The sequence below is a fragment of the Cyrtonyx montezumae genome, unplaced genomic scaffold (genome assembly GCF_038088225.1).
Source record: "Cyrtonyx montezumae isolate F1298 unplaced genomic scaffold, pur_monq_1.0 scaffold_14, whole genome shotgun sequence".
Taxonomy (NCBI): domain Eukaryota; kingdom Metazoa; phylum Chordata; class Aves; order Galliformes; family Odontophoridae; genus Cyrtonyx; species Cyrtonyx montezumae.
This window is the reverse complement of record NW_027071870.1, coordinates 389,324-402,914: the sequence shown is the minus strand read 5'-3', so window position 1 is coordinate 402,914 and position 13,591 is coordinate 389,324. Positions and strand designations below refer to the sequence as shown.

The 13,591-nt window shown below is 45.8% G+C and overlaps 1 protein-coding gene across 1 annotated transcript in view; it reads left to right on the top strand.

Annotated features, from left to right (window-relative positions):
- Positions 1–230: 230 nt before the first annotated feature.
- The window catches only part of NXPH1 (neurexophilin 1), a 133,716-nt gene continuing 120,355 nt past the window's right edge, over positions 231–13,591 (top strand). Inside the window, exons 1-2 of the mRNA XM_065731550.1 lie at positions 231–240; positions 863–1,024. Coding sequence (XP_065587622.1) covers positions 971–1,024 — 54 coding nt within the window. The 5' untranslated portion in view covers positions 231–240; positions 863–970. The remainder of the gene's footprint in view (positions 241–862; positions 1,025–13,591) is intronic.

Genomic DNA, 13,591 nt, shown 5'->3' with positions numbered 1-13,591 from the left:
GTAAGTGTCCTCCTGCTCGGCGGAGCCGTGCGCGACTGTGTGCAGAGAAGGGGAGGCGGAGGGGGGGGAGAGCCCGCCGGCCGCCCCGCCAGTGCCTGCGCCGGATGCCCAGCGGCCGCGGGACAGCCCGGCGCGGAGCGCGGCAAGGAGATGCGCAGGGGCGGGGGGCTGCGCCGCGCCGCTCGGCCCCTCTAGGCTCGCCCATGGAGCGCCCCGCGGAGCCGTCGGATCCCCCACGCCGTACGTATCCCCGCCGCGGCCCCCCCGTGGGGCGCGGGGCCGGAGGAGGGCTGGGGCCGGGGCTGGGGGGCAGCGCCCGTCGGGGCGCTCCGGGGCGCGGCCCCGACACGGTGCGAGGCACGGAGCGGCGAGAGGAGGGAGGTGGGCGCTTGAGGGCGTGGGGGGGGGGGGGTCGCGGAGCTGCCTGAGGGGCCCGGCGACGAAGCTCTTCGCCCCGGGGGGGGGTAGGGGGGGGCAGCCGGAGCCCTTCTCCCCGCACCTCCTGTCCTTTTCCCCGCTTTGCTGTGCCGGCCCCCGCCGAAGGCGGGCGCGCAGGGCTAGCGCTGGCAGCCCCGGGCCGTCCCGGCCGCACCACGGGGCTCTTCAGCCCGGTTACTATACGGGGAGCACTGCCGCCGGGCTCTCCGCAGCCAACCCGGACAGGGCGGCCACTCCGCTCTGCCGCTGGATTAACTCGATTTTAATTGTTTTCCGTTCCCTCCACCCCCATTAGACGCCCCATCTCCTTCTTCTCCCCCGCCCCCCCCCCCCCCCTCCTTCCCTACACACCTCTCATCCCCCCTTGTCTCGAGCCTAACGTTTGTCTTGTGGTCATGAGGTCTATAATTTCATTTTTGTCTAGGCTGGTGAAAGCTCCGCTTGTTCCGTAAAGTGGATGTCAGGTGGATCTATGTTCTGCGAGGAACAAAGAGGCAGCGAAGGCAGCGCGGGGGAAGTTTGAGCGGCGAGGATGCAGGCTGTGTACTGGTGCGCGGTCCTCCTGCTGCAGCCCACCCTCTACTTGGTGAGTGCACGGGCCGGCAGCGGGGAGCGCCGGGGAACCGACAAACTCACGGCAGCTGGTAGGGCCGGGCCGGAGGGGCGCGGGGCTCTGCCGGCTGCTCCCGGCGGAGCGGAGAGCACAGTCGGAACTTCTCATCCCCGGGGAAGGGCCGCGTCTCTGAGGGGGCAGCGGGCGCAAGCGGGGACCCGGTGCCACCTCGGGGCCGCGGCTCCCGGTGCCCGCGGTGTTGCCGCGGGTCTCCCTTTCGGGTTCGGGACCGGAGCAACTTCGCGCCCCGCTGCCGTGCGGCCGTGCTTCCCCGGCGCCGGCGCAGCGAGTTTCCCCCGCGTGAAGCGCCGCTGAGTTCCGTGGCGAACCTCCTTTTAGGATTCCCGGAGGAACGCGGGTACACAGAGGCGTTATCTCCGTTAGCGCACACTTCTCTCCCTCAGCAATCGCCGGGAACAAAACCAGGCAGGCTGCTCCCTGCATCCCGCGCCGCGGTGCTTTCAGCGGTCGAACGTTGGGCGGTAGCTCTTCCCCGGGGCGGAGGGGAGGGGAAGGAAGAACCCCTCGGCCAGCGGCAGCCTCCCAAACCCCCCGACTCCCGTGCGCGGGAGGCTCCGGCTGCGGCTCCGGCGGGGGCGGGGGCGGCGGCGCTCCCCTTTCCGCGCCTGCCTGCGTTGGCGCATCCGCGCCGCATGGGGGCGCTGCGGTGCAGCGCGGCGCAGCCGGCGTGGGGCAGCCAATCGCGGGCGGGCGCGGCGCTCGGCGGGCCGGCGGAGCGCTCTTCCCCCGCGGCCGCGGAGCTCCGGGGGCCGCGCCCGTCCCGCGCCCTCCCGCCGTCCTCCGCCCCCGGCGGGCGTCGTCTCCCGACGGTTGTGCGGCGGAGGGGTGGGGAGAGCCGGGAGACAAAAAAAAAAAAAAAAAAAAAAAAAAAAAAAAGGAGTGCGCGGCAGACAATCCATCAAAAGGACCGGAGCGAGATCGATACGTCGCGTTAAATTTTAAATGTGTTTGCTGGCAGTTAAACTGCTCTCGACTCATTACAACAACAGCGCTGGATTTATTCTAATGCGCCGCAGTCTGAACAACAAGCGCATTAATTCTCCTTTAATTGTAAACTGGGAGCATTTGAAAACCATTCAGTGTGCAAATTATGCTGATTCAATTACCGTTTAGTTACAGACTTCATTACCTGAATGCTTATTTATTTATTTATTTATTTATCTCGGGTTTGGCATCACTGAGCAAAGGAGACCATGTATTCCTTTTTTTTTTTCCTTTTTTTTTTTCCTAGTTTCCCTTGAAACAATGAGAATATAGGGGAAAAAAAGTAAATAAATTCGGAAATAAAGGGCAAACCGGGGGAAGGGGTACGCTCCTCGTCCGGAACGCCCGGGGGGGTAAGGAGTGTTTCCCCGTCCCACCGGGTCTTCTCCCGCCTTCGGTCGGTCCCCGCCGAGCGATACTGGCCCCTCTCCCTCCCCTCTCTCTGCATTCAAGAGCCCGTCGGAAAGTTTGCGTTGGGCCCTCTCCACGCAATAAAGTGATGGCGTGGAAGCACCGAGTTCCTCCGCAGCGTGAAGGCAGAATCACGCAGCAGCAGCGCTCGGTGCTCTCCCCCGGTGTCCCTCTGCGTGGACTCAGTTTCGGTGCCCAACCTGTTAGGAAGGGTAAACGAAATGACGACGCAAACTGCTCCCCACCGAGTTTGTGGCAGGACCCACTCAGGGCGAGTGGACGCACATCCCCCCCTCTCGAACCCGGCGGCATTCAGCAGATGCCCCGAGCCCCCTCGTTACTGCACTGCCGCGGTGCGACCCTTCCCCACCCCCCACCTGGCGCACTACTCTGCTCTTCTTCCACCGTTCCACATTTTCCTAATGAAGTCTTAGGGAAAAACGATAATAGTAATAAAAAAGAAGACAGAGAGAGAAGTGCTTCTGCTTTCCTCCCTCCTTTTAATAGAGCCGTATGCCATTCCGCCTTATTGCCTGGAATTTATAGAGGTCACGGCTGGCCGCAATGAGTGGGAATTTCACTGGGGTGGGGACGCTTTGCTGTATTATGTTTATTGATAAGAACATTAGGTAACCCGTGAGAGACAAGTGTTTTCTCTGTGTGCCGTATTGCAAATATTACATTTGATTTGCGCTGGGAGTGCGTTGCCTTTGGCCTAAACGAGTGGCTCTGTATTTATGCGGTAGAATTAGGAGTTAATCTCCACAGGCTGCAGGTTTTTTTGTTCCCTCAGATTTAGAGAGCTGCACAAAGTGTTCAAAATGCCACACTCGGACGGATTTAGCCCGAGACACTTCGCTGTCCTTTCCAAAGCACTTCGGTGGTATTCTAATGAATAATGTTTTCTCAGCTATCAGTACTGCGCCGAGCTCAAAATTGTCATTGAGGAAGCATGCAAATATTTAGAGAGAAAAATCCACGCGGAGACTGGAGACTTTTTTCTTTCTTTTTGGGTTTCATTTCTGTCTGTGTATAAGGACACCAGAGTCCTACACTGTTCTTGTCATTGAAACCTTCTCGTTTAATTCCTACTTAGTTGCTGGTGAATTTCCAGCTTGACACCGCAGCAAAATAAAACCCCAGGCTGTCTTTTTCCCCCTTTCTTTCCTTCTTTCTTTCTTCCTCCCGGGGTAGAAGCAACATGCTGCAGAAGCGACTACAAAACGCACAGCAAAGCTGCTGCCAAAGCCGGCAAAGCTCCCAACCACTTGTTTCTCGGTGGGCCAGCGCCGAAAGGGGCCAAAAGCCGTTCCCACAGGCTGCGCGTTGCCCCTTGGTGCGAGCCAGACCGGCGGGCTCCCGGCAGCGGCAGCGCTCGCCCCGTCCGCTGTCCGCATCTCGACATCCCGCACCGCCCCGTTCCTGCGGGCCCCGCAGCGCCGCATCCCGCACCGCCCGCTGCCTGCGGGCCCCGCTGAGCTCCCAGCTCTGCCACACCGCTCCGGGGGCAGCCTCCTACCCCGTGAGAGGGAAGGAGTAGCAGCTCGCAACTCTTCTGTTGGGATCACCTTTCTCGCTGCCTGCTCCCTGCCCGGAGCAGCGGGTTTGTCAATTAGGCTCTACACAAGCCTTGTCTGGCAGGGAGGTTTTCCTCCGTGCAGAGCTTAAGCGGAACAAGGGCAAATCACGAGATGATTCCCCACTCCCCCTCCCCCTACGTACACCCCCGACGTGGGCTGCGAAGGGACTGCTCTGCGGGGGAGCTTCTCCTGGACACCGTGTTTTACAGGGCGACGACGTTGGCAGAGGTGTCTGCAAAAAGCCTGCGAACCTCCTCCCGGGTCGGTGGGATTGCGAGGTCTATTCCACACCGTTTGGAGGCCTTCCGACAGCCGAGCGGGGCTCTCCTGCAAAAATGTCGCGAAGAGGAGCGGTTTCCAATTGTTCTTAGCGGTGACACACTCGGTGCGGTGTTTGCTGAGGGGGTAAACAGGGGGTTGGTGGCTCCGCAGTTTGTGTACATTTAATTTCGCTCTGTGTCGCTCTGTTTGCGGTCATTTCACCCCGGTTAATGAAAGCTATGGAGAACGTGGAGAGATATCACGTGCTGAGAAGATAAGTTGATTTTTTTTTTCTCATTTTTAAAGATAGTTGCTGATTGTGTCCTACTTTGATGTGGGAGGAAAAAAAAAACCAGCTCTACAGGCAAAGAAGATAAAAGAAAACAAAAAACAAAAGAGAGGGAAGGTATTGTCCTGTCATAATCACCACCCACAGTATTTTCTCAGAAGCATTTGGTGCTGAAAGCATTCGGCTATTGCTTCTTATTTTTTTTTTTTTTCAAACAAGCAATTTCTTGCATTTTTCAATTTGACGTCCGATGCGGGAAGGGGGGGAGAGCACTTGGCGGGGGCTGGGGGAGAGAAGTGGCTTTTTGTGCCGGGGAGTTGACACGTTCCTGAGACAATCCCGCTTCCCTTTTCAAAAGGGGTTTGGGATGCATTCGCAGAGGTGCAGGGGAAATAGTTACCCTTTCGGAAGGTAAGGCACGGGTGTAGAAATCGGTCTCGAATCACTTGCACCTGGTGAAGCAAACTTCTCTGTGCTCTAGTTTTCTGATAGTCATACTTTTATTTTATTTTATTATTAGTAGTATTTTTTTTTTTGCGGGCTTCCTTCATTCCCGACCACAGGGACCACCCTAGGAGCTTAAGGAGCAGTTCTTCTGCCCTGAAATTCTGTTTTTCTGCTGCTCAGCACATGCTATTCTGATTTCTTAAATCTATGGAGAAGGCAGCTGAGTGGATTTCACCTTTTAGGGAGGCACCTGAATACAATCCAATATCTCCTCCCCTTTGAATAGCCAAAACTTCCAAGTTGGTACCTACAGGTATCCATTTTAAGTTCTTTAATACGTCCCTGCATCTCTAAACCGCCATTTTAATTAACAAAAAGCCGATCTCCCAGTTGTCTTGGAAAGTGCGGTGAAGCAGTTTAAGAAACCAATTGCTCGGAATAGCCAGCACTTGGAGAAAATGAATGTATGAGCCATCCTTCCCTCTCTAGGATTGGCTTCTGTTCTCTCGACTGGGCTTGGGTGAAGTTATGCTGTGATTTATCAGATAGTTTAACTCTCAACTCGCTCTTCTTATAAGTCAGCATTAAACCACCTCCTGGGTGCTTTGTAAATACAGCTTTAGCATTTTTTTTCATGCAGCAGATTGACATGTTGACGATTCTGCTTTAAGGAATGTGACAATAAAGTGGAAAACCAAAAGCTGGCAAGCACTTCATCAAGGATAAAAAGGTTCTGCTGTAAGGATGTCACTCAATTTATTGTGAAAGTCGAATGAATTACGTTTAATGAAACTGCTCCCCAGATGAATATTACCAGCAATTTCCTGAGTTGGCTCTGTCAGATTGATATGAGGAAATGCCAACCCATATCAAAAAAGATCTCCAATCTCAATTACTATGCAAGCTTTCGAAGAGCTCCTTTTTATTGATATGATATATATTGGCGGCTGCTCAATGCGGTGAAACAGTGCTCTCTGTTCCACAGGACAGTACTTCTAGTTTATTGTTTAATCCTACGTTTTTCTGGCTGTATTTTAAACTTCCGAGAGTGTCCTTCCTTTGGTGGGGAAACTACCTCTCAATCTCTGCCCCTTTCTGTGACCTAGAGAGACTGAAGTTGTGCATCTTGTGGAGAGCAGGGGTGATGTTTGTTTCAGGAAGTTTGTTCAGCCTGGGTGGACAAAGCCGAAGGTCAAGAGAAATAACTCGGCTAAGACAATGGCGTTGGATCTCCTCGTTTTCAGTGTATTTCTAGGCGACAATCCAGAGCACGGCAATATTTATTATGACTGGCAGTCCCAATATTCCCGCCCTTTCTTCCTCATTCCTCTAGGGCTTCTTTGGGCAAATTAGAAATTCACTAAGCCCGCTAAGAGAGAGAAAAGCTCTTATGTCGCCTCATCTACATAAGAATTGACTTCGTGAGAGGCTTTTCTCTTCTATTTTAACTGCTATGACACCGGTCGCTGCTTAGTAACAGTTTATTTTCCCAGAATTTGCCTTGATAGTCTTGTTTGTGATTAAAGGAGGAATTCAGTCAGTTTTATTCTACCACATCCCAAGCTGAAGTGGAGAGAGAAAGAGGAGGTTTTGAAGGACAGCCGGGCGGTTCTTGGAACTTTGCGACAACATGGGGAGTGACTCTTACACGTGGAGCTGAGCCGTATGCATGCAACACTAAACAGGAAACATGAAGAGATTGTCCTTATCCCTTTCCGAGTTAATTTTGGTTCCCTTTCTCTTGTTTGTTACTGGATGCAAAACTTTCTTCAGTGCACGATTAGTCCATGTGATTTTTTTTTTTGTTTAAGTGATTTTGGTTTTCTCTCTGTCAGAGTCTCTGGATGTTTCAAGTTGGGGAAAGCTGTGAGAGAAGCAGACTGGGGCTTACAGACGGATCGGGACAAGGCTGACTTGGCAGTGCCGTGCTCTGCGGCTGCCTCGCCTCGTCCAACCGCCTCCGGGGGCTGGCACACCGTTTCGGCCGCCCCCAACAGCACCGGCCCCGTGCCCCGCCGCTCAGCACCTTGGAGAGATCCGGGGGCCGGCGGGCAGCGGCGGTAGCACCGCGGACAGCGCTCAGAACCGCTCCTCTTCTCTCCTGCCGCGTTGCCCCGCCGGCGTCACTCGCTGTGCGCAGCCGGGGAACAAGCCTGCCCCTGGAAAGTCCTCCGTCATAGATACCCCGTCCCGAGCTAGTCAGTATTTCGGGCCACTGCTGCACAGACCATAATCAAAACCCGCTCTGGATTTGGGGTTTGGTTGTCTTCATCACTTTTCCTGAAGGGGATGGGGTGGACAAGAAGGTCAGTGTGTTTACTGTTGCTGTAGGCTGGCTTTCTTTTAATGGCAAAGCAACCTCTTTATTTTCAGGGTATACGCTGGTTAGAGGGGTAAAGCTTGACTGAGAAGGGGAATAGGGATGAGATCTTGCATTTAATTATCTGAAATCCCTAGTATGATGCCTCTGGGATTGGGAAGGTTGCTCTGTGATGCTTGTGTTTGCCTCGTGCCATCCCAGAGCATGGCATCCTCTTTTTTTGGGGGGGAGATCAAGGACATCTGAAAGCATCAGAATCAAAATGGGCTATGGGACACAAATGATACTGAAGTGTGAGAACAAGGAATGATTAATTACTACTGACAATTCCCATCTTCTGGGTTGTAGTGGAAAAAGCTTTCATGCATAGTCAAGAGTTGACATTACTTTCAGGGTAGTGGTGCACTGAGACAATATCAAGGGGCAGTCAGATTGGCTTACTCCACTTGCTTTTGTTCAGACAGCCAGGGCTGGGGTATATTCCAGCTCCATACTTGCATTCATGAGTAGGTAATCACACACAAGATCCTCCACTCCTGTAAATCCCCACTCACTATTGACAGAGCTGTCCTCTAGAGGTCTGCTGCCTGAAAAGCACTTGTCAATGAAACACCGACAGTTGACAAGGAAGGTATAAGTGGATGACTGATGGAGAGCCCTTCAATAAAGAAATGTGATAGGAATTGACTGGGCTATGAGGATAAACAACCCACAATCTCCACCAACCCCACAGACAAAACTCTAAGCCTTTACTCTTTGTCCATATTCTCCTATGAATATCAGTAGTGATTGGGGTACTTCTGCTAGATGTGATCATTTTCCAGTATGTTTTGATTACACAATGTCCCCATGCATGGTGCCTGGAAACTGCATTGTCTGCCTCAGAGATATTGCTTTTATCTTCCAAATGCCACCCTCATTAATGTCAGTGTATCACAGTCCACCTAGTGACAAATGTCTCAGGAATGTTCATCTGCCTTGCATGCTGCATCTATCTCTCCAGATGCCCTGCCTCTGCCTCTTCAAGGGATAGTTCAATAATTTTTTCTTTTTGTCCCCTGTGTCTGCTTTTAAAGTATTTGTTTGCTAGTTGGTCTCTGTCTTGTTCATTCACATGTTGGTTTTGCTGATGTCCTCTGGGGTATCACCTCTTCTGTTAGCTTTTTCATCGCTTATGTGACAGGATGACCAGTGCATCAATGCATGGAAAGATAATATGCTTTTTTCCACATCTGCAATTTATGAAAAGGGAAGAAACAAGGCTTAGTATGCTTTCTGATTGACTACCAAATGATAATGACACTAGTGCCCTATTTTCCTCAAATTTCATTTTCTAATCCAGGTTCATTTACTGCAAATAAATTTTAAGAATGAAGAGCCAGGTTGTTTCTTTGTGCGTACAGCCCAGTTGTTTCTTTTTGTGTGAGCTTTTAATCATTCTGCTTTTTGCCAAACTTTTGAAAAACTAGTAAGTAAAATATACCTATGCTATTTCTTTGTGCATTTCCTTAAAATTAGATGATTGCTGGGACAGGGTCCCTGGGATCAGCAGACTCAGTTGGAGTATAGATTCTATCTCCTGTTCAAGATTAAGTATATCATTTCTATCACTGAGAATTGGTTGTCATTATTCAGGTGCATCTTTAAATTGAAAGTGTAATTGACAGCACTTCAAAAATTGTTACTAATGGAATTTCTGTTGTGGAAAGTTCAGACCACCTGTATCATAATATTTTTATAAGCCGTTCTTGAATGAACTTTAGAAGAACAATTCTTCTGTTAAGCTATTTTGTCAAGAAGCGTTGTCATAGGCCTTTGGGTACACAAAACTACTTATATAAAATTAACGGACTGCTTTTATTATATTTATGATCTCATCCATAGCATTTAAAGCTTTTCAGAAGATACAGTCTTAGAATAAAAATAATATTAAAGCTGTGCCCTCACAGTTGTTGCACAGTCAATAGTAATATTGTAAAATATCAGTCTGTTTAAAATCAGTGTTACTTGGTAATTTGACTCTAATTTAGAGTAATTTTTGTTGTTACTTACTATAGCTACTATGTATTGCATACAGAGTTCTTTTTTTTCTTAAAGCTTATTCTAGAAATGCTTTGCACATTGAGAAGGCTTTTTTATAACACTGCTAGATAAAACACAGCAATAATTTTGTAGCTTTATGGATGACAATTGCTAAGTGCATGGATCTTGAAAGAGCAGAAAAATAAGCAGGAGTATGAATACAGAGATGTGACTTTAAAAATGTGCATGATAAATATCAAAACCTTGACCACTGAAAAGGATGGGCTCCATCCTGCTGCCTTCATCTATAACATGTATTGCCTTAAATAGACACACGATTTTATATACCTACTTATTTTTTACCTCTGCTTTCACTAACAGTTCAATTGTCTTCATTGGACTGCTTAAAGAAGGTGGTGGAGTAATACATATTGCAAGGAGAAGTACAAGAATATGACCCTTTATTAACACTACCTACTTATATCTGAATTATATATAAAAAATAGGTTTTTTAGTAGTTATATGCACAAAGGATATTCTTAACTCGCCAGTTCACAGAGTGGTCACTTGTGAGTAAGGAACATCATCATCTGGCCTTTGATAAAACAGTGCTCTGTGTAAATCAGCTGTGGTATTTTCAGCTTCTTTAAGTTAATCAAGTGGTGGTACTCTTCTCTTGATGTGTACTCTGTGAGTACCTCTGCTGGCTAAGATAGTATCAGTCACTGTAATAATACATTATTCCACAGAATTATAAAGGTATCAGAACATGGCTTATGTTTGTATCTTTAATGCACTTAATATTTGCTAACTAGAGAAGAATGTAAGCCTTGAAAAAGTTATTGGATGGGTTAGCAGATTGTAATGATATGGTTCAGTTTTTCAGTGTAATGCAATCCAGATGAATATGGAAATATGTGACTAAGTATGTTAGAGGAGGTGCGACTGCTTTTATTCTGCACAGTGAATAGAATATTCTGAAATTGTGGGGTTGCATCAGACACTTCAGAGTAGGTGCAGTGGTTTGTGACTACTTTTTATAAAACACAAATTTAACTGAAGATAGGAGGATTGCTCATGTGCTTCAGTGTTTTACTGAACAAGAATCATAAGAAAGTGAAAGCAGGAAGTTTCTTCTTCCTTTTTTTAAAATATATTTCTGCTTTTAGGGTATAATGTTTCTTCTTCTGTGCCAAAAAATATCATGCATATGTATTTTTATAAATCCTACAGAGTAATAATTTACATCTGGTCTACTTTGAATCTATTACGGAATTGTGCTTATAAGCAAACATTATAATACCTATCATCCCTTATCCAAAAAATATTTCTTTTATTATTTTTCACAATAATTTTTGGATAAAAAGTAATTACATGATAATTATACACTATTATTTATACACTATTATTGAATAATTTTTTTTTTCTGCTCAATCCCTGAATTTAAAAATCATGAGCTATGACTTATTCATGCTACCAGTTCAACTTCTGTATAAATAGTCTGGAAAATGACTTTATCTTTGAAATGAACTCCAAAGTAGGCTTTTCAAACAGATTATTCATTTGTCTTTTTGGTAAATGTGTTTCTGGAGTGTTCAAGCACCACTTACTGTTTTCTAAAATTACAAAGATATGCAAATGGTGACATATCTGAGGAAGCCGTGTGTGGACTATATGCAGTATTATGTCTGCACTCTAGATTTGAAGACTAATGGCTATTGATATAAACTTCTTGCAGACTAGTGCAGTTTTTTTTCCCTTTCAGAAAAAAATGTACTTGAATTGATGGTCATATTAGTAAAATAAATAAAAAAAGATTTACCGTTACGTATTCTTCCACAAAAATACTGCTTGTTGACTGCTCACACTCTTCAGACTTGTGTGAACCATTGAGTACTCTGGTCATAAATTGGTGTCCTTATCTTGATTTCCACTTCTATAATGTAGTTGAGAATGATATTTTGTTACATTATAGTTTGAGTTTCTTTGTTTGCAGTGGCTATTTATAACTAGCACAGAAGAAAGAAATAAGTATTATAAGAAATATGAATGAGAATCTATGTGTGTCTCTAATGGTAGATTTTCACTAGTGGTATTCATTGTTTTTGGTCTGAGCAAGTTCATTTCTTGTGAAGTCAGAAGGAGGTGAATGGTTTCTGTACTCTTTCATTTCTGATGTTGTTTCTGTTATTGTGGTATGATTTAGTAAATTTACCAAGAAGACTGGGATCCTGTCTTTGGTCTGCCATGAAACTCTTCTTTTTCATCCAAGTCCTTCTGTGCTCTGGCAGAATAGTTCAGTGGCTACAGTATTCCTTCACCTGGAATAACAACTAAGTTGTTTGTCCCTAAACCTTTAGGCTTTGTTTTAGCCTAGTAGAACACTGTTAATGATCTCTGGCAAAAAAAGAGAAAAAAGAGAAAAAAAATCTATGTTGCTAACTGTTATGGGTGGATGATTTTATTTAGCTCAACAGGTGGAGCTGTGACTTCGCTAGCCTGGTGATTCAGGCTAAAATTCAGCTATCCGGACATGTCCCTGAGTCAAATTTGCTCACGTATTTTACATCCCCTAAAGTTGCATATACTTCTGTTCCTCATGAAAAGATGTTAATCTCCTGAGCTTCAAAACACTTCAGGAAACAAGAGGCATATGGACTCGTGTTTATCAAGAAATCTTGTACATTGGTAGGAAGGTAATGCTTGCAGGATGCCACTGCCAAAGCTTAGTTTTTACTTCAACTCTGCATATTAATGGAGAAATTAGTCCGAGTCCACTCACACTTACACCTATTTGAGTATGATCCACCCTGCATGATTGATTTAAGATGAATTCCTAAATTATAGGATTTAGGGGGGAATTTCAGCTACTACATCTGTACTCTGTGTTTTTTTTATTATTATTATTATTATTGTTATTATTGTTACTATTATTATTATTATTTTCATCTCAGTCTGTAAAAATATGAAGAATAATTCTTTCTTATGCCTGTTTAGAAAAGGCTATTTAGAATAGTTTTATGCTAATAACTTTTTAAATACAAATTCATTGCTTATATATTCTATGAATCTAATTTCATAGAGATATACTTGCACATCCTGTGGGCCATGCTCCTTGCTGCCCTTTTTTCCTTACTTTAGTTGCAGCTGATTATGTGGTTGCAGAAAAGCATGAAGGATACCTCTGTGATGGAAAACATTTCACAGAAAAACAGCTTGACATTTGTTGGGATAATACCATGAGGATCCAGATATAGAAGTTCACACTTCTCACAACCTTTCAATTGTCCTGTATTGTCATCCTTTTTATTCTCATACATTTTTTTCAGTGTATGTCTATGTAAATATATATTTTTTTTCCCAATGACTGGTTAGATAAGGATCGTTTCTCTAAGGATTATGCATCCCTTAGATGTTCAGAGGTTCAAATATAATGCTAGATATTCACTAACTACATCAGAAGTGTTGTACTGCACTTAGAATGGCAAAGTCAAGTAGAGAACAAAGACAGTATGTGAAGACTCACGTCACACCATATCCTGTAAAAAAAAATCATTGCGATTAGATACAGCTCCCAAGCAAACTCCAGCATAAAATATTCTGAAAAAAGTCGTGGAATGATCATGAATTAAAAAAAAAGAAAAAAAACCAACCACAAAACAAAATGAAACAAAATAAAAAAGGTAAATAAAAATAGGAGAGGTTATTTAGGAACAGAAATATAGGGTCAATTAATCAAATAAATTGCTCTCTATTAATATAGTGACCAGCTACATTCAGATTCCAATAAATATGCCCAATGGGAATGGAAATTCGTTGCTAGTGAAATTACATTGATAAATTTATCCTAGCTTCCAGCGCCTTCTGCGTATGTATTTCAGAACAAAAGCTGTCATGAAGATGGCTTAACGGAAAAAAAACCTCAACTATCTTTTTAATTGAGATAGTACTCTTTGACAGCAGAAGTAATGTTGGGGTTATTTGAGGATGTTAAATGTCTCACTACATTGTCAGAGAAGTCCTAGTAGAATGCCAGCATAAAACTGATCACCAGTGGTTATAAAAATAAACTCGAGTTTGTACTTTTTTTATTTGCTTGTTTGTTTGTTTTGATTTCATGACAAATAAACATGATGTGGGTACTACCTTTAAAAACAAAAATCACATGGTGCAATCTATTTAATAAGTTTTTTTTTTTACTTTCA